Raw genomic sequence first — 19,337 nt, forward strand, 5'->3', positions numbered from 1 at the left:
TTGATTTTAAGTATCTGAGTTATAATACTCAATACATGTTATAGTTTTTAAGATTACATATCTTAACAGGTGGAGAATAAGAGCTCATATACTCACCTGTGCAGATTGATTTTTAAACTGTAGCTGTACATTCAGAAGTCGTAAAGCAGTTAGTATAAGGCGTTACCCTCTCTTTTGATTTTTTTCCCCCCTTTGCTAAATGTCAAGTCCCTGACTGAACGCTTGAAAGATTGGGCTGCTGTGCTTGGAGAAGACGTGATGGATAATGATAACTTGGAATTGGAAATGAAGAGTGAATCAGAAAATGGTGCCCATTTAGGTATTAAGTCATGACTTCTCCTCTTTTGCTAAAACTGGTTACAAGCTTTTCCATTTCTTTTTAGTTCCCCATGTGCAACATGTTCTTTATATACTTGTGCTTTGGCACATTCTGTCCCTCTGTCTGTAACACACTGCCTGTCTCTCACTGCTCCTTAAAACTTAGCTTCAGCTGGGGCACCACTTTTTCAGTGAATCTTTCTCCAGCTTCTCTGACAGACTTAACAGCCTCCTTCCCTCTGTTCTTACATATTATACTTATCTTCATTATAGCAGTTTTCGCGTTGTATCGTAATGATTTCAATGCCTGTTTTCCCCTGTACTGCAAGCTAATCAAATGGATGGATGAGTACTTTGAAAAATGAGTGTTATATAAGTGAATGCCTCAGGATACTTTTTTTTTTTTTTTGCTTTAGTCAGATGATTATGGTACTTTAATCTTGACAATCCCAAATTATTATTGCCATTCCTGGTTGTAGTCTGGAGTTGGCAAAACTTAGGTTCGCTGCAGTACTCACTGTATTCTCAGACTAATTCCTTTGACTTTTTTAATTTTAATTTTGAAATAATTATAGGTTAACAGAAGGTTGCAAAATAGTACAGAGAGCTCCCATATATCCTTTACCCAGTTTTGTCCCCTGGTAGGTAGTTCCTCTAACTTTTATGTCCTTCCTCTCTTATCTGCCCCCATTTCCTGTGTAGTTAACAAATTCAAGGAACAAAAGCTGTGATTTTTTTTTTTGTCCTTCACGATAGCATTAGTACATTAGAAGAAAATTACATTCTCAAACTAAATACTTTCAGTTCTGTGTGTAATTTTTCACTTCTACTTTATCTTGTAAGAAATAATTCTTTTCCTAATGGAGGAAAGCTGTGCTTGTTTAATGTTATTTTAATTTGGGATATAATTCCACTCATCTTTTGGGTGCTGTAGAAATCCAATAATAATTAGGACTGTGGATTGTATTTAGATGAATGCCGAATCCTTGTTATAACTCTGTTTTTGAAGTTGGTGCTGAAGAACTTGTGTTAAATGATATTATGGTACTTCAGTGCTTTTATTGTTTATCTTCCTGGGAGCAGGGCCAAGTCCATTCTTACACCAAATTCTTCATTGTATCAGGAAGAAGATTATAAGGTTCTAGTTGAGTGAACTAATAAAATCATTTGAATGACTGTCATGGTGTTAAACCGTTTTCCTAATTCATAGTTGTGTTTTTGTTATTCACTGTAGGTGATCAGCCAGGAGGAGCTTTGAAGAAACTGATCTACGCTGCTAAGGTTTGGCATTACTACCTAAATGTAAAGAATATGAAAAAAGAATTAGAGCAGGGATTAAATTTATATGTCCTTAGTATCTGTCTTTAAAGTCCGTTTTAGTTTCCAGGAGTGTGCTTAAGAAGTGATTAGAATATTCTTTGTCAATTGCTGTTTTATTTTTTATATTAATAAAAATTAATAGAAATTCATAGGGTTAATTTTTAACATTTATCATAATAAAATTTCCAAGTTCTGCATTTTTTTAGATTAGGAATATATTAAAAATGTTTACTGTGTTTTCTTCCATACTTCTTTTTTGTACATTCTCCTTTCTTGGTCTATTTCCCTATCCCTACTGTCCCATTGGAAACCCTGGTGGCGTGATGGTTAAGAGATAGGGCTGCTAACCAAAAGGCTGCTAACCGAAAAGGCAGTTCAAATGCACCAGGCACTCCTTGGGTGCCCTATGCGGCCGGTTACTCTGTCCTATAGGGTCTCTATGAGTCAGAATCGACTTGACAGCAATGGGTTTTTTACTGTCCCATATCCTATTTTGAGAAGCAAATACTGGGTTCATTTTCTTCTGGTTCATCCCTTCTTTCCATCCTCGTAGTGGTCTCTACTGATCTTTGCTGATCTCTGTGAAGTCTTGGTAAATGTTATTTGAAAACTGCTTTAATCAAAACCTATTTTTTGACATTAAATAGAATGAAAACAACCACTCTTTAAGCGTCTTTCACTGCTCCTCTCTGTCCCTGTTCTGAGGTTTGCAACTATTGTTGACTTTGGTAGCTTTCCAGGAAGGAAGCGGCTTTGTTGATTTCTAGGCTAGGTGATAATATCATCAAAGTGCTTCAAAAGGTTGGAGATGTTATATAACTGATTAATATTGCTTTTTTCCTTCTGTTTTTAAAGTTAAATGCTTCCTTAAAAACCCTAGAAGGTGAAAGAAACCAAATTTACATTCAATTATCTGAAGCAGATAAAACAAAGGAAGAGCTTACAGGTAGGTAATTTACATACTTTTGGTTTTTCTAAATAAATATACCTCCTTACAGAGAATGATACCATTAATTGAATCAATTTGGGAATATTCAGTTTGGTTTTTTTATTAACTTTTGTTGACAATTTGTAAAAATGTGCCCTTGGCCCCAGGACACTGCTAATTCAGAGCTGAAACTCCTCCCAAAGCCCACTTTTCAGACAAAGATTAGAGAGGCCTGTAAAACAAACCATACACATGTGAGGAACGTGCTTCTTAGTTCAGTCATATATATGAGACCAAATAGGCATCTCCTGCCCAGGAGAAAGATGAGAAGTCAGGAAGGGACAGGAACTGGACTAATGGCCCCAGGGAACCAGGGGTGGAAAGGGGGAGAGTGCTGTCACATTGTGGGGTTTGCAGCCAGTGTCACAACACAATATGTATATAAATTTTTGAATGAGAAACTAACGAGCTGTAAACTTTGACCTGCAGCACAATAAAATTTAAAAAATATATATCCTAGTTTTTTTGTTATTGTTGTTACTGGTAAAACCTTCAGTATCCTCCATATTTATATGAAGTTAAAATAATGAAATTTATTTTTAAAAACATGTTAAACCATAACTTTGAGTTACAGTGTAATATGCTTGGTATGGTTTTAGATACTTAACAGTAGCAATCTCTAACTTATTTTACAAAACCAAGTTTTTTATATCAGTAGTATCTGTTAAAAGGTTTTTTTTTAGTATTTATTAATTGCAAAATTGATCTCTATTTTACAAGATCTTGTTTCAGTTTACTTTGCTCCTTTAATGTATATATAGGAGTAATGTTAGACCTATAGAGCTGAAGTATTTTTTTCACTGAAACAGTCCTATTTATTTTACTGATAGTGTTTTATATTCTTAAAATAAACAGATTTTGTCAGTTGTGTTTGAAATTTTTTCTAAATTGGTATAAATAGCATCCTTTCTTTGTTAAAAAAAAAAAAAAATCCACCATACATTTGCAAAAAAAAGAACATTGGCAAGACATACTCAAGTGTCAACAATGATTATCCTGAATATGGGATTATGGACAAATTTTTTTTTTTTTGCTTATCTATATTTTTTAAAATTTCTATAATAAGTGAACCGTATTTATAATAAAACCATTTTTTTAAAAGCTTTGAACCACTGAAAATGCACATTATAAAAAAAATTAATACAGCCCTATTCACATGATGTTGATACTTGGATTATTTTTGGATTTTGAAAAACATTAGTATTAACTTTTTAAACAAAGATTTACTGTACATAAAGCATAGTGCTAAAAGCCATGCAAGACTTACAGAAGGGAAGATATGAACCTTGCTTTAAGGAAGCCGTATTGTAGTATATTAACAGTGTCAGCGAGGGACTGTGTAAGTGCCAAAGTAGTAAAGCGTTTGCATAACAGTTAGTTACCCCACCCCTTAATACCGTTCTTGGCAAATCTTTCTTTTTTTAAAACCAGCGTTTAGAGACCCTATGTCTGACTGTACCCTTCTTGCAAATTTAACTTTCTTTTTTTTAATGAATCATAAAAGGTAAATTATTTAAGTTGATTTTCTATTATAATTTGGAGATTTCCTTCTAAACTGTTTCTCCTGTGCCCCTTGCCTTTTTGATAATCATTTGCAGTGCTCTCTTGAGAGACCGAAGATTTGAAACAGAATAGTTACAGTAGTATAAAAATATAACGAAGGTTTAAGTGTTGGTTTATAGTTTTTTTTTTTTTTTTTTTTAAGTATGTAAGATCCTATTTGAACAGAGATAAAAAGTTTGTTTAGTGACTGTTCTTGGCACTGGTTTAGAGCCTGATACAGATTTAAACATTTCTGTGGCAAGACAGATATTCACATTTTCCTGTGCATTTAATAATGTAATATTACCATGTTAACTATCCTTTTGATGTGTACTTTTAATAGGTGTTTTAGAATAATTATATACTATACTAAATTATTTAGTATAGTATATAATACTATACTAAAAAAATTTTTTTTTTTTTATACTATATAATTACTAAAATGTGGATGCTTATTAGTATGATTTAGAAAATGCCCTCTCTGGGAAGAGTGAGTTTTGTCTTCTGTTAAGATTTATGGTGGTATAGAGCTGGAGAAAAATGTAGGACAAAATTCTAACTCACAAAAACAGGACAGACTTAACCGGCCTAACAGACAGTGGAGAAACCCCGAAAGTATGGCCCCAGGACACCCGTTTAGCTCAATAATGAAGTCACTCCAGAGGTTCATTTGTCAGCCAAAGATTAGAGAGGCCCATAAAACAAAACAGGACTAAAGGGGCACACCAACCCTGGGGCAAAGACTAGAAAAGAAAGCAGGAGGGGGAAGGAAAGCTGGTGTTTGGGAACCCAAGGTTGAGAACAGAGTGTTGACATGTCGTGGGTTTGGTAACTGATGCCACAAAACAATATGTGTACTAACTGTTTAATGAGAAGCTAATTTGTTCTATAAACCTTCATCTAAAGTACGATAAAAAAAAAAAGGTTTATGGTGATGATTCATACTCGTGTTTGGAGAGCCGGTGCCTGAATCTTAGAGGAGCTCAGATTTGAGGTTATTATGTTGCAAGAGGGATGAGGTTTTAAAAACAATTGATGCACTAATTAGGAAGCACTCATAATTATTTAAAACCAAAAAAAACAAAAAACCCAGTGCCGTCGAGTCGATTCCGACTCATAGCGACCCTATAGGACTAAGTAGAACTGCCCCATAGAGTTTCCAAGGAGCGCCTGGTGGATTCAAACAGCTGACCCTTTGGTTAGCAGCCATAGCACTTAACCTGTACATCACCAGGGTTTCTCATAATTATTTAGATTAGTTAATTTTTGTTTAATGAGTGGTTCTTTTAGCTGGTTTAATGGTTGAAACAAAGCTACAGTTGACTTTTTTTTCCTGTAGGCTTGATCTGGTTTAAGCTCTGAGGACTTTGAGCATTTGTTACCAGATGATCTAGACTTCTGGGTTGACTGACTTATGACACTTATCAAAATTTTGACCTAGAAGGGAGGCCTGGGTAAAAGTTAGATTGTAACAGGTAAAGTTTTTACTGGACAAAAAGAGGCGTTGTTCATCATGTAGAAGTAGTTTCATACGGAATGCTGAACTAAAAGAACTGGCTTCAAAGCTCTCATCTCCAAAACTTTCTTAGGGAACTTAGTGGCTTTTGACTTCCATACTGAAAAACAGGTGCTAGAATTAAAATTTTGAAGGTTTTGAGAAACCTATAAATAATATTAAAAAAAAATTCTAAACAAAGCTCTTTAATTAAAGTACTATAAAGCATTTAGGTGAACAAAATACCGTATAGATTTTTTATGGTTGTTGCAAAGAGGAACGTATATCCTTATTAATAATTTGTTATTAGTAATTTTTATTTTTCTGAAATGTTAGTATGTAACTCAACATATTTACTCCACTGATAGTGACTTCATAACTTTTTCTGTAGAGCGTATTAAAGATCTCCAAACTGAGCAGTCATCTTTGCAGTCAGAATATACACAGCTTGAAAATGAGAATCAAAAGCTTCAGCAGAAACTGAAAGTAATGACAGAACTGTATCAAGAAAATGAAATGAAACTTCACAGGTAATAACAATTGTGTTGAGAACCTCATTGAATGGCAAGCAAAATAGCCTAAGATTGTATGTTGCATTTTTAGCTTATGTGATTGTTGCAAGTTCTCAGTATATGATTAGGTTATATTTCATCAGTTCATTTTGAGAACTGATGAAACAGTTAAGAAAATTGTTTCATCTTGAGACTTTTTATTCATAGAATATTGTAAATGACGTTCACAAAATCCTCTTTAACTTTTAATAGATAGTCAGCAGGTTATTGCTTTAAACTTCCTAATACTGGCAGGTTAAGTCAGGTAGTCTGGTACCCATTAATTTCATCTCTAATGTATCTAAAACTGACCCCTCATGCAAGTTGCTCATGCCCTAGTGTCTCTTGTTTCACTAAAAGGCAGTGTCAGTTGTCTAGTTGCTCAGCATAGCTGCTTGAGCCATCCTCAACTTCTCTCTTTCTCTTACATCTTATATTTATACTGTCATCAAATCCTGTCAGCTTTTCCATATCCTGAATCTAACTACTTTTCACCACTTCACATACTACTATTCTGATTCAAGCCATCATCAGTTAGTGCCTGGCTTAGTGCATTTACCTCTTGAGTGGTCTTCCTCCTTTCACTCATAAATTCCTGCACTGTGTTTTCTATGCAATACACAGAATAGTCTTTCTCTAAAACATAAATCATATTCAGAACCCCCAAGTGCTTTCATATCACACTCAATTTAATCCAGAGTTTTTATCATGGCTTAGAAGATCCTACAAGATTGACTGCCTGGCTACTACTTTAATCTTGTTCAGTTTCTTTTTCCCTTAGTGTCTGCTATCCACACTAGCCTTCTTGGTCACCTTTAGCATGCCAAGCACATCTGTACCTCAGGTCCTCTGCATTTGCTCCTAATGTCTGGAGTGATGTTCCCCTATGTATTTGTATGGTTCAGTCCCCCATTTCATTTGGGTCTAGGTTCAAATGTTGCCTCAAAGAATCCTTCTATGAGTACCCTAACTAATATAATACCTGCCATTCCCTATCCCCTTATCTTGCCTTATTTTAATTCATAGCTCTTAATCCTTTGATGATTGGTGTCATAGTCATCCAGTGCGCTATAGTTCTTCTGGTCTCAGGCTGCTGTAGTCTCTGATCTATGTGGCCCTTTCTGTCTCTTGGGCTTAAAATTACCTTGTGTCTTTGGTGATCTTCATTCTCCTTTGCTCCAGGTGGGTTGAGACCAACTGATGTATATTAGATGGCCGCTTGCTAGCATTTCAGACCCCAGACACCACTCTCCAAAGTGGGATGTAGAATGTTTTCTTAATAGATTTGATTATGCCAATTGACCTAGATGTCCCCTGAAACCATGTTCCCTAAATCCCTACCCCTGCTACGCTGGCCTTTGAAGTGTTCAGTTTATTCAGGAAACTGCTTTGCTTTTGGTTTAGTCCAGTTGTGCTGACCTCTCCTGTATTGCATGTTGTCTTTTCCTTCACCTAAAATAGTTCTTATCTGCTATCTAATTAGTGAATACCCCCTCCCTCCCTCCCTCTCCACTTTTGTAACCATCAGTGAATATTTTCTTCTCAGTTTGAACTATTTCTCAAGTTCTTACTATAGTGGTCTCATACAATATTTGTCAGGGACCCCATATTTTTAAATACCACGATAGCACATATTTTTTTATTATGAAGGTAAATGAAATGTAACCAAAGTTTTAGGTCCCTTTCAAAAGTATAGAAAATGTTATAAATTTGGAAACTGGTAGAGGACATTAGCACTCCGTCGAGATCAGGATGCTAGGTTATTGGTTAGGCTCATTCACTGGCCAAGCCCTATACCTAAACCATGCTTTGGATTCAATTCAAAATTTAAAAACTTTCTGTTCGTCTTGTATCTTTGGGTCATTTGGGACTGATCAAGATATGACAGGGAAACAAACATGACTAAATTTAGCCTCAGTGTTTCAGTCAATAAATCTAGGAATGGGTACTTATTTTTAGGTTAGACTGAAAGATATTGTCCAGTAAATTTTGGACATAAAAGGGATTATTGAGGTGAAATAAATGCTTTTGAGTATATTTTTTTGACCCAAAAAAAGTAAAAGTAAATGTAGAATTTTAATGAGTAATGCTAAAAATTTCAAAGAAAAGAGGCGTTCTCTGAAGATACTCAAAGCAAGGACAGGAGGCCAGTGTGTGTTTTTCATGTTGCGATTTTACTCATTAGTTTGTAATGTTTTAAAATCTCATATTATCGTATATTCCATTCTAACATTTAAATTAAACCATTCACTACACAGATTCAACGAATTATGTCACTGGTTGTTCTTCAGGTTAGAAAATAGGGTTGATAAACCCAGCGCTGTTGAGTCAATTCTGACTCAGAGTGACCCTATAGGACAGAGTAGAACTGCCCCATAGGTTTTCCAAGGCTGTAATCTTTATGGAAATAGACTGCCACACTTGTCTTCCATGGAGTGACTGGTGGGTTCAAACCATAGACCTTTCAGTTAGCAGCCGAGCACTTAACCACTGCACTATCAGAGCTCCTCAGAGAGTTGATAGCACCAGTAAAATAAAAATTAATTAAAAGCCTTGCCTGCATCCAGTATGATTTAGGTTCATTGATGTTTTTCATGACTGATATATTGCATCAGTAGCATTTTTCCAAATTTAATATTAGAGAGTAGTAAAATGGTAGGACATAGAAGCTTGATGTGAGGTAAGGTGTGATTTTTATTCAGATCATTGGGTTTCCTTTCACAGTGTCATTTCTGTCATTACTGATAGAGCCCACCCATATTCAAGGTGGTTTGCAGGGGTATCAAAGAATTTCTTATCTTTAATCCACAGCCTGTAAAAACATACCTCCTTTCCATCCCCAAGTCCATCATACTTTCATACCTTTTCTGAGGAGGTAACTTATTTTCTTGTAACACCTGTGAAGTGATTGACCTGGGAGAATTCCTTCCAAGCAAGAGTTAATGAAATTTGTAGAGTATAAAACATGTGCTGCTGCCCTATAGGATTTCTTCAGTAGTTTGTTATGTTCCTGCTCAAAGTTGATGAAGGAGAGGAGGTGTCTATAGTTAGGACTCCAAATGTGTTTTTCTTACATTCAACAATTTTTTTGAGTGACTAGTGTTATTATTGATCACTATATGAAAAAGAACATAGACAATGTAGTATAATAGAGTCAGTATTGGCAGCTGTTTGCCTTGGTCCAGTTACCTAGCCTTAGTCTCTCCGTGCTTCATTTTCCTCTTTGTAAAATGGGAACGTTGATAGAACTCTCCTGTAGGGCTCTTGTAATAATTAAATAAGATAATACATGTAAAGGGCTGAGAACAGTCCTGATACATATTAATGGCTCGGTAACTTAGCTATTGCTATTATTAAAAGTACTAGAAGTAGAAAGAAGGACTACTACTGCTTCTGTTTACCTTGGCTTCTTTTTTATGAACTGGCCTGGAAGCCTCATTACTATTTTTAACAGCTAGTTTAAAAATGATGAAAACACAGTCCATTAGTTGGTGACTTCTTGTCTAATAAATGTAATGCTTCTTTATACAAGGAGGCTTGATAAATGATAGTTGTAATAATTTAATAGTGTGATAGTTTTATTAATATTTACATTTGGTCATCTTATTTTTGTGATAACTTACTAGAAAACTCTTTAAATTACTATATTAGTAGTATTAGACCAGATGAGCTGCCTTATCATCTTAAATTCCACACCAAGAATATTTATACAGGTACTTTTTTTTTTTCTTGCATGTGATGTTTTTAGTGGCACTATACAAATTGCGGGAACGCTGGTGGCATACCAGTTAAGTGCTGCAGCTGCTAACCAAAAGGTCAGCAGTTCAAATCCACTAGGCGCTCCTTGTAAACTATGAGGCAGTTCTCCTGTGTCCTGTGGGGTTGCCATGAGTTGGAATCGACTGGACGGCAACAGGATTTATGTTTATACAAATTGCTTTATGGGGAGCACCAGTTGTGGTGTAATTTAAAAGATATAACTGATGATTTTATGACATGTATTAAAAGAAATAAAACACTCTTTGTTTTAAGGAAATTAACAGTAGAAGAAAATTACCGGTTAGACAAAGAGGAGAAACTTGCCAAAGCAGATGAAAAGCTCAGTCATGCGGCTGAAGAACTGGAGATCTATAGGTACTAAATACATTTCCGCCTTTTTTGAGGATCGGGGAAGATATTCAAAAGCACTATACTAGAAAAAATTATAAAGCATCCAAAAAAGTAAATAAAAACATTTTTATTTCATTATTTTTCATTCAGACATATTGCTGTTATGCAGTTGTACAGAAAATATAAAAAGGAAAAAATGTTTTACTTTTAGTGTGTATGATTTTAAATATCTTACATTAGATGATTTTGAATATGAGCACTCCTGTTTTTTGTTAATGTCAAGAAAATTATGAATAGCCATTAATTGCAGGGTCTTTCCTCTTTGGTTCAAATGGGAAGGAATGTCTACCATATCAGTGAATTCAAGAAATATGACACAAAAATAAGAGTGAGCCAGAATTAACATTGTAAAGAAATGTTTACAAGATTATTAAGTCTAGTTTTTTTTACCTTGGCTCTATCCTCACTGAATGCAAGGAAGTAATGGGAAATCTAGAGAAGAAAAGGAAAAGGATTCAGCAGTAGTCCAGATAGTTGTGTTATGTAATTTCACCTTAGGAAGAATAAGCTTGGATTTTGTCCAGAAGAAGAAAAATTTATAGATATCTGAATAAATCTTCCAACATCATGCTTATTAAAAATAAAAAACCAACATACCATATAAATCCTACATTACCTTTGGATTAGCTAAAGCCATGTAGTAGCACTCTTAAAGCTTAGGAGAAAAATATATTCTTCAGAACCTCTTAAAGGTGTTTATTACTTAATATATGGAGGTTTTTAAAGTTATTTTTCACATGGAACAGAGCACTCTGGGTGTTCTAATTAATATTCTTAGGAAAGACAGTGTGTTGTATCATTTCTTAGTATACGTTAATAGTAGAATAATTATTTTTTTTCTTACAGAAAGCGAACCAAAGATCTTGAAGAAGAATTGGAGAGAACCATCCTTTCTTATCAAGGGCAGGTAAGTGTGTGTGTGTATGCGTGTGTGTGTGACGTAAAACAATTCTGATGCAGCAATGTATAGGTACTTGGCTAGTTGTACCTCTTTTGAGGTGTTGCATGCGGCTGTAGGATATTTCCAGGGAGCCAAAGATTCTGGGCTAAGAGACCTCGTTCAAAGTTGCCATGTCTCCTGTTGCTTTGGAAACATCACATACATAAACATATGTCAACATTGGGTGTCTCATATTCAGTCAGGTTGGACTAGTTATCTTAATTGGTGGTTCAGCATTTGGCTGTTAACCAGAAGGTTGGCAGTTTGAATCCACCAGCCACTCCTTGGAAACCCTATGGGGGGCAGTTCTACTCTGTCCTGTAGAGTTGCTATGAGTCAGAGTTGACTCGATGGCAGCGGGGTTTTTTTTTTTTTTTTTTCAGGTTGTAGTTGATTGTTGGATCCCTGGTGGTGAAGTGGTTAAAGAGCTCAGACTGCTAACCAAAAGGCTGGCAGTTCGAATCCACCGTCGGCTCCTCAGAAACCCTATCAGGCAGTTCTACTCTGTGCTGTAGGGCTACTGTGAGTCGGAATTGACTCAACTGCACATAACACCAACAACAAGTTGATTATTGCATGAAGTGAAAATTTATTTAAAAAAATTTTTTTAATTGTCTTTACATTTAGTTTTTGTTTAAAAAGTATAATAGGGTAATTTGTGTACAGGAAATTTTGCTTTTAAAATGTTGCTTACTGAAGTTTTCAGAGCTGCTTGGAATGTTTCTGAGTTTCTGAGTTATACACTAATTATAGTGGTGGATGTGACTTAAGAAAAATAGTTTTCAGTAGTATTTTAATGACTTTCTTTTTCAGATTACTTCTCATGAGAAAAAAGCACATGATAATTGGGTAAGTTTTAAATTTTCTTAGGCTCTTTTATCAAATTATGCTTTTTTCCTTTCAGAAAGTAAATTGCTAGTTTAAATTAGGTGAAAATAAAGGTAGCATTTTAAAAAATCCACTTCTTTTAATTTCACAAGCAGTGAATTACGTTTCTTATGAACTGTACTTTCTTATAACACAGTTATTCATAAAATTTCATTTTTTTTTTTCCTGTGCTTTTTGCACATTGCTTTTGAGTTTATACTCTTTGTGGGGAAGCTGATGTCATATTTATAGATTCATTGTTTTAGGGCACATAACATTCTTCGGCCAGTTAGAGTCATTTCTTATGTGTAGTTCACAATACCCCAAAAAACAGTAAACACAAATTTGATTGTATAGTTCCTTTTACTTATAAAAAGTTATGGTTATGAACTAATTTACCTACAGTTGTATGACATATATATTTGCCCTAGTAGATTGCAAATATTTGGCAGGTCTGATGTTCCACACACTGCTGCTTTTAATGTTGAGAATCCATAGGATGACTGGGAAACATTCAGTATCCCTTAAAAGTTTAACCTTTGTCCACACAACTCTTTGGGAATAGTGCATGTTCTTGTTATTTATTACAAATTTAAGCTGTGTTTTCTGCAACCTACATAATGAGAGTAACCTTTTATTAAATGAAAGTATCAGTAAACAAATGTAAAAGGTTATAAATGTAAAAGATTTATGGAAATATGATCTGTATAGTCCTGTGCACTTAATAGGTATGCAACATGCTTTGATTATATTATATATATTATAAAAAGAGGGCCTGTACCATCATGCTGTGGAACTATTTTAGACCTTTATGATTTCACAGGATACAGTGATTTCTCTCCAGAGATGGTTATCATGTTCCATAGCCATTGCTGCCATGCATAATGGTCCTGATTCTCCTGTTCCTGTCACCATAAGCTTGGGTTCTCTTAGCATTGCTTTTGTCATGTTATTTGGATATTTGAAGTTTAGGGCACTGGTTTTTTTTTTTAAGAATGCTAATCCTTGGTTTCACATCTAGATAACAGCATTCATTGTCAAGTACGTGATTAAACTCTAGCCTGACTGTTCCTTAGACTCATGTCTTCTGGTTATATGAAACCCATTCCCATTTAAAATAATTCCCTAAATTTAAATTTTTGTACATTGAGTTTACAGAAATAAATACTTAAGTGATATTTGTTATGCCATCATTATGATATTTATGTATGTTTATCTTTCATTGTATAAATGCGATTTCTATTTTATTTTCTTGAAGTTGGCAGCTCGGACTGCTGAAAGAAACCTCAATGATTTAAGGAAAGAAAATGCTTACAACAGACAAAAGTAAGCATCTTAACGGGAACACTTTAAAAAACTAGTTAATACTTTTATTCTTAGTAATTTTATTGTGGAGAAGAAAGCTTGCAGTGAATACAGCATATCTAACTGAGAAATATCTACCATATTTTTATGCTAATAATGTGTGCCTTCTATGTTTGTTCGCCATCCGCGCCCACCCCCCCCAAGGTATTTTCATAGGCATGCTATGCTAATTTTTTTTTTTTTACAGCAACATGTTAAAAAAAAAATAGGCATAGCGACACTTAAACAAAACTGCCTTATTGGGGGAGGGTGCAGTTGGCAAGCAAATGTAGAAAGTGCCTGTTATTTTTGCAAAAATATGGTATTAGCTTTATACTAGGAGTGACTATTTCCTTCTGTTTGTTTAGAATACTTAGGGATGGCACTAAAATGCCACTTGAAGGAAACTGTTCATAGATTCTTCTGTAAAAAGTATAACTTAAAATATTTTTTAAGCCAGTGTAAGTGGAGGGAGATTAAATGTATGGAGGGATAATGGATGAAATTATGACACAGTAATTTTTAGAGTATCAGCATTTCTTAGAATATTTATTATCTGTCTTATTCTCTGGTTTTATTTAATTGGATAGCCTTGGTTTTCAATAATGAAATGAAAGGTAGGAAAAACATGTACAATGTACAATAGAAGTGAAGAATAAATGTTTTTCTGTGAGGATGGTAACAGTCCAGAGTATTACAATTTCTTGCCAGAATGTATTATTAACATCAATGAATATTAGCTTTAGTCTTCTTGCTTATTTTTCCTATTCTTAGAAATTAAAACTAAATAATTAAATGTTTTATTTCAGATCTGATGGACAAGAACTAGGAATAAGATTCTATTAAAATATCACATTTCTAAGATAAAAAGATTAGAGTAAAATAGGATGAGTTAATCAGATTTCCAATTTTATATGGTGATTGGAATCATGGGTCACTTTTCAGTGCGAAGCATGTATGACTCAGAACAAGAACCCATGTTAATCCTGGTCCTTATATTTTGAAAAAATCATCTGAGCTCCTACCTTCAGTTTCCATAGTTGTAAAATGAGTCTTGATTGAATTGGTTGATTGGAGGTCCCTTCATTTCTAATATTTGGGTTCCGTGATACAGTACTCATTACAACCTAATTTTGAAAAAGAAAACAATTCCAACCCTCAACAAAACATCAGTATCAGTAGGCAAAAAGAGACCTGCCACCCCAAAACAACCGCAGGGGATAAAGAAAGATGTTTTGGTCAGAATAATTTTAGAGAGTCTGTTTCTTCTCTGCAGATAATGTGATAGTGAAGAGTAACTTGTACCTGGTAGTGGCATTTTTCTTGAAATGTGGGTGCGTTCTCTTGAGTGAGTAACTTAGAGATGTTTGCTCTTTATTTGCAGATTAACTGAAACAGAGTTTAAATGTGAACTTTTAGAGAAAGATCCTTACGCACTTGATGTTCCAAATGCGACATTTGGCAGAGGTAGTCTTCGTTATTTTTAAACCCTTCCTTTAAGATACCTGTATGTCTGTATATATAAAAAAAAAAGTCTGTATATGCATATAGTATATACAGTTTATATTAGTATAAATTAACATTCTCATTTATAAATATTTTAGATATCTGAGCCAGGGTTCTAGTCTGAGCTCTCCCCCAAACTCCTAAGTCTCTAGGTCTGTTTCCCTAGCAATAGTAGAAATATTTGCTGTCTCCCTTTCTCAGTGGGAGTTTGTAAGATGGTGTGTATTTACTCCCTTGAGCTCCTTGAAAAGCAGAGTGCCTGGCATGTAGTTGGTACTCAGTAACTATTTGTTGGAAGAATGAATAAAAGAGTGTTTAAATGTAATAACATTGTGACTGTTTACTTATTAACTATACTTTGGGGTTTACTTGAATTATAATGGAAAGATGAGAATTAAGAGAGTCAGTTTAAAAGTATTAATTAAAAAGGTGGGAAGACAATAATTTGAGTTTGATTACTTTAATTACCCCCAAGCAGGGACCAATTCCGTGAAAGACATTTAATATTTCTGTCCATTCATTACTCAGTACCATCTTTAATTTTGGAGTTATTGTCCGAAGAGTTGAGATTTTTCAAAAAAATTTCAGTCGAATTGGAATTATGCTTCTGATCCAGTGAAAAGAAACCTGTCTTTTGTATAGATAGAGTTCTATTTTCGTAACCTTTGAAAAGATAAAAATCACTTTGTGAGAGTCAGATTTCTTCAAAATGAAAGTCTGTTTCTACATTTTTTTTAATGTTCCTACATTTAGAAAGTATCAAATTACTATGAATTTCAAATTTAACCAAATTTGGTGTAGGGATATTATATAGAAGGGAATTTTTGCCTGAACCCCAATGCACAAGTCTCAGGGAGGGTAATAATGCTTTGATCTTTTGTGGTAACTGCATTTAAATATTATATAAGCTACACTCAAAATTTAACATGTATAAAAAGTGTAATTTTGGTGGTATTTATGTGTTTTGGGGGAGAGTTATATTTTGATCTTTGGGAGCATAACCATTATTTGGGAATGGTGAAGTTTGTAAAGTGATAGGGCTCTTGGTTATATGAATTAGAGATAAAATGGCTTATTTAATGAATTAGTATATATAAACTAACTTTTCACTGGTGATGAATCAAAAGTAATTTATAATGCTTCAGAGTATTCTGTGCGTTTTTCTCCTTTTCAGAATCTGAACTTCAGTAATTCATGGCCCAGTGCAGCCATCTGGCCCTGATTTAAATTGAGCCCTTCCATGTTACAGCCCTTTTCAGCTGGAATTATCTGGGAGCATTCTGCCATTAAATGCAAAACAAAACAAACCTCGTTCCCCCAAATCTTTTAGAACTCCAAAATATCACCATATCCTTCAACTTAATGTTGTATGGTTATTTGAATGTATTAATTACCAAGAAGGATCTGTTTTATTGACTAAAGTGTTCATTTGGTAGACGAATTTTAAAAACACAGGGTTCCGTATTTAGTTCTAGCCCATATTAGCAAATGCAAGACATAGTTATCAAGGCATGGGTTAAATTTAAATTGGCAATAGGATGACCTGTTGGTAATTGTTGAAATGGGATTTTAACTCTGCAGTGTAGCTAACTAAAACTATGAATTTAAATATGCTGTTTTAATTATTCCAGAGCATTCCCCATATGGTCCCTCACCATTGGGTCGGCCTTCATCTGAAACGAGAGCTTTTCTCTCCCCTCCAACTTTGTTGGAGGGTCCACTCAGACTTTCACCTTTGCTTCCAGGGGGAGGAGGAAGAGGTATATTGTTTAAGCATCTTTATTACTCTAGATTTCTTCCTTACTTTATATTTTCAACTTAATTTATTTTTACAATGATCTGTAAAATAAACCTTTGGAAAATGCAGGCATTCCTTGCACTTATTATTGGTTACATTTTTGGAAGAGGAGCTCTGTGACATCTAATTTTAATATATTTTTCTCTTTGAAATTGTGTTATAATAGATCAAGGGCTTGATGTATATCTTTTCAAATCATATTTTTGACTTAAAAAAACATTATACTATATAAACTTAAAGAATGTATAAAACATAATAAGACTATAACCTGGTATAAAATTATATTATTATAAAACACTATTATAATGTATTTTAAATCCTCTTTTACTTCATTATCATGATCTTTTTATTGTAGAAAATCAGAAGGAATCTTTTTTAGAGTTAAGGAATATAGAAGAGCTCTTGTGGGCAGTTTTGATAAGCACCTTTTAAGGAAACTTTAATAATTTGCTAATACTTTGAGAAACTGACCCAAGGCTATCTGTTTCATTGCCCCGTGCCATGTTTTTGAGAATTTCTGTAGCTACTGCAAGCCTAAGCATTAGCTGGTGATCTTTCTGCATTCATCTCATCAACACTTACCCTAGTATTAAAAAAGGGTTACATTTGAAAATTCCTGTGTGCCCTATAGTTTTCCTGTTTTGATTTCTTATCATTCTTTACTCTGTCAAGTTGCTTTAAGTTTTACCTTGAATAATGGCAAAATTCAAAAATACAGAGCCCTAAAAAAAAAAAAAAAAGAGAGCCCTACTTATTCTAAAATCATCAAAATCAAGTCTTAGTTTTTCAATCTCATGTTTGTGTTTTATAAGAGCTGTTAGCATTCTTCACCAATGAAGTGTCCACACCCTCCTTTTTATGATTTTAACAGATTGAATCTGAGTTAAGCACATAAAGTAATGAGACTAAATAAAGTCCCCGGATTAAACCCAGCATACCAAAGCTCATACATCCAAATGGATATTACACATCAAAATAGTTTCTTAGGGAGTCTATTGAAGCTGCCATTATTGTAAATGTTTTTGAAACTCTTCCTTTGGAACTGTTTTCAAAGAATATAAGAAAATCAGTTTCCTATTTTTTGGTCATGGAATAGTCTTTCCTTGCCCATTGCCTGTTTATATCCTCTTTCCCCATTCTCAGTTTGTTCCACTTAGAACTGTTCCTTCCTGTTTCCCAGTCCCTCTGCAGATGGCGCCCACAACCTGATGACACCTCAGAGAAAGCTTTTGCTCATGTTGGCTTTGAACCTAGATATCCTAGGGAAAGGGGCTGAGTTACAGATTGATACTTGACTCCCTAGGGGGGCATTGCAGTGAGCACCTTAGGAAGCAGACTGATTTTTAAAAATTCCCATGTCTGCTGTAAGTGCCTGAAATCCATTTTTTCCCCCACAAATTTTTACCCTTGAACTACAGTAAGAAATATGTTTTATATTGAGTCATTTTAAACACCAACATAAATATAACCGAAACCAGTTATGTGAAATAGTAGTTACCGTTACTATTTTTGATGCTTTCTGATATTTTCTATTCAGTTCTATTGCATTTCATAAAAAAAGAACGCTGATGGAGACTAAGTGAATTTCGTGCAGTGCAAATGCACAGCCAGCAGTCTGAAAAACAGCGCCCTAGAAATAAGGGTGTCCTTGGCAGACCAGCAAATGCGAATCCCTGGAGGTGGGGTTACCTGAGTCAAGGATTGCTTGTAGTTATTTTAATATTTGGAATAAGAATGAAAAATTACCTTTAATTTCTCCTCTCCTATTTAAATTACTTTCCTTTCCTACTTACTTTTAAGATACAATGTGTTTAGATTATTTGCAAGGGTGTTTCACAATTTGTTAAAGCTACAGAAGTTCAAGGTAAGTTATCAGCAGGTGTTAAAGAGTTACTTTGAACTGAAAGTTTCTATGATCCACCAAAGAAGGGTGTGAAGAGTGCTCTTTCTTTTCCTTCCTTTTATGATCTTTTTAAATTTTAAAGTTTGAATAACACATATGTTTGAATAAGATTAAATTTAAGGAAAAAATTTTTTAGAGTAAATTGAGTGTAACTTTTAGTCTGATTTAACCTTTAGTGTTTTCAGGTTTGTGATTTTCACCTAGCAGTCAGTCTGCCTGTAGCTTTGGTCCTCTGAGTGTGAGCAGTCCGGAGAAAAGCCTTTGAATGTCTCTTTTAAAGCTCTGTGTTTCACTCCGGATGAACTCAGCCTTACTAGCTTTTGCCCATTTCTTAATATAATTTTTTGTTTTCTTACCCTTTTGTTTCTAATGAACTGATTAGTAGCGGATGAACAAGCTAGAAGGAAGGATTTGGGAAATTTAATAGAATGTACAACTATAAGAAAAGTGGTAGTTGACCTCCTGGCATAAAAGTCAGTTGACCGCCTGACTCTACTAAACAGAGTATATGGAAAATTAAAAAAAAAAAAAAAAAGATTACTATATATTTTAAAGTGAATGTTTATACTGATTTGCACAAGTTACTAAGAAAAGG

At 34.3% G+C, this 19,337-nt stretch overlaps 1 protein-coding gene across 5 annotated transcripts in view; it reads left to right on the plus strand.

Annotated features, from left to right (window-relative positions):
* The window catches only part of MIA2 (MIA SH3 domain ER export factor 2), a 116,910-nt gene that overhangs the window by 76,673 nt on the left and 20,900 nt on the right, over nucleotides 1-19,337 (plus strand). For all 5 annotated transcript variants that reach the window (XM_049899458.1, XM_049899462.1, XM_049899461.1 and 2 more), the window contains 10 exons: nucleotides 208-319; nucleotides 1,553-1,599; nucleotides 2,494-2,584; nucleotides 6,055-6,193; nucleotides 10,247-10,348; nucleotides 11,231-11,291; nucleotides 12,138-12,173; nucleotides 13,450-13,517; nucleotides 14,920-15,002; nucleotides 16,673-16,801. In XM_049899458.1, the coding sequence (XP_049755415.1) occupies nucleotides 208-319; nucleotides 1,553-1,599; nucleotides 2,494-2,584; nucleotides 6,055-6,193; nucleotides 10,247-10,348; nucleotides 11,231-11,291; nucleotides 12,138-12,173; nucleotides 13,450-13,517; nucleotides 14,920-15,002; nucleotides 16,673-16,801 (868 nt within the window). The remainder of the gene's footprint in view (nucleotides 1-207; nucleotides 320-1,552; nucleotides 1,600-2,493; nucleotides 2,585-6,054; nucleotides 6,194-10,246; nucleotides 10,349-11,230; nucleotides 11,292-12,137; nucleotides 12,174-13,449; nucleotides 13,518-14,919; nucleotides 15,003-16,672; nucleotides 16,802-19,337) is intronic.

Source organism: Elephas maximus, chromosome 10, assembly GCF_024166365.1.
Source record: "Elephas maximus indicus isolate mEleMax1 chromosome 10, mEleMax1 primary haplotype, whole genome shotgun sequence".
Classification (NCBI taxonomy): Eukaryota; Metazoa; Chordata; class Mammalia; order Proboscidea; family Elephantidae; genus Elephas; species Elephas maximus.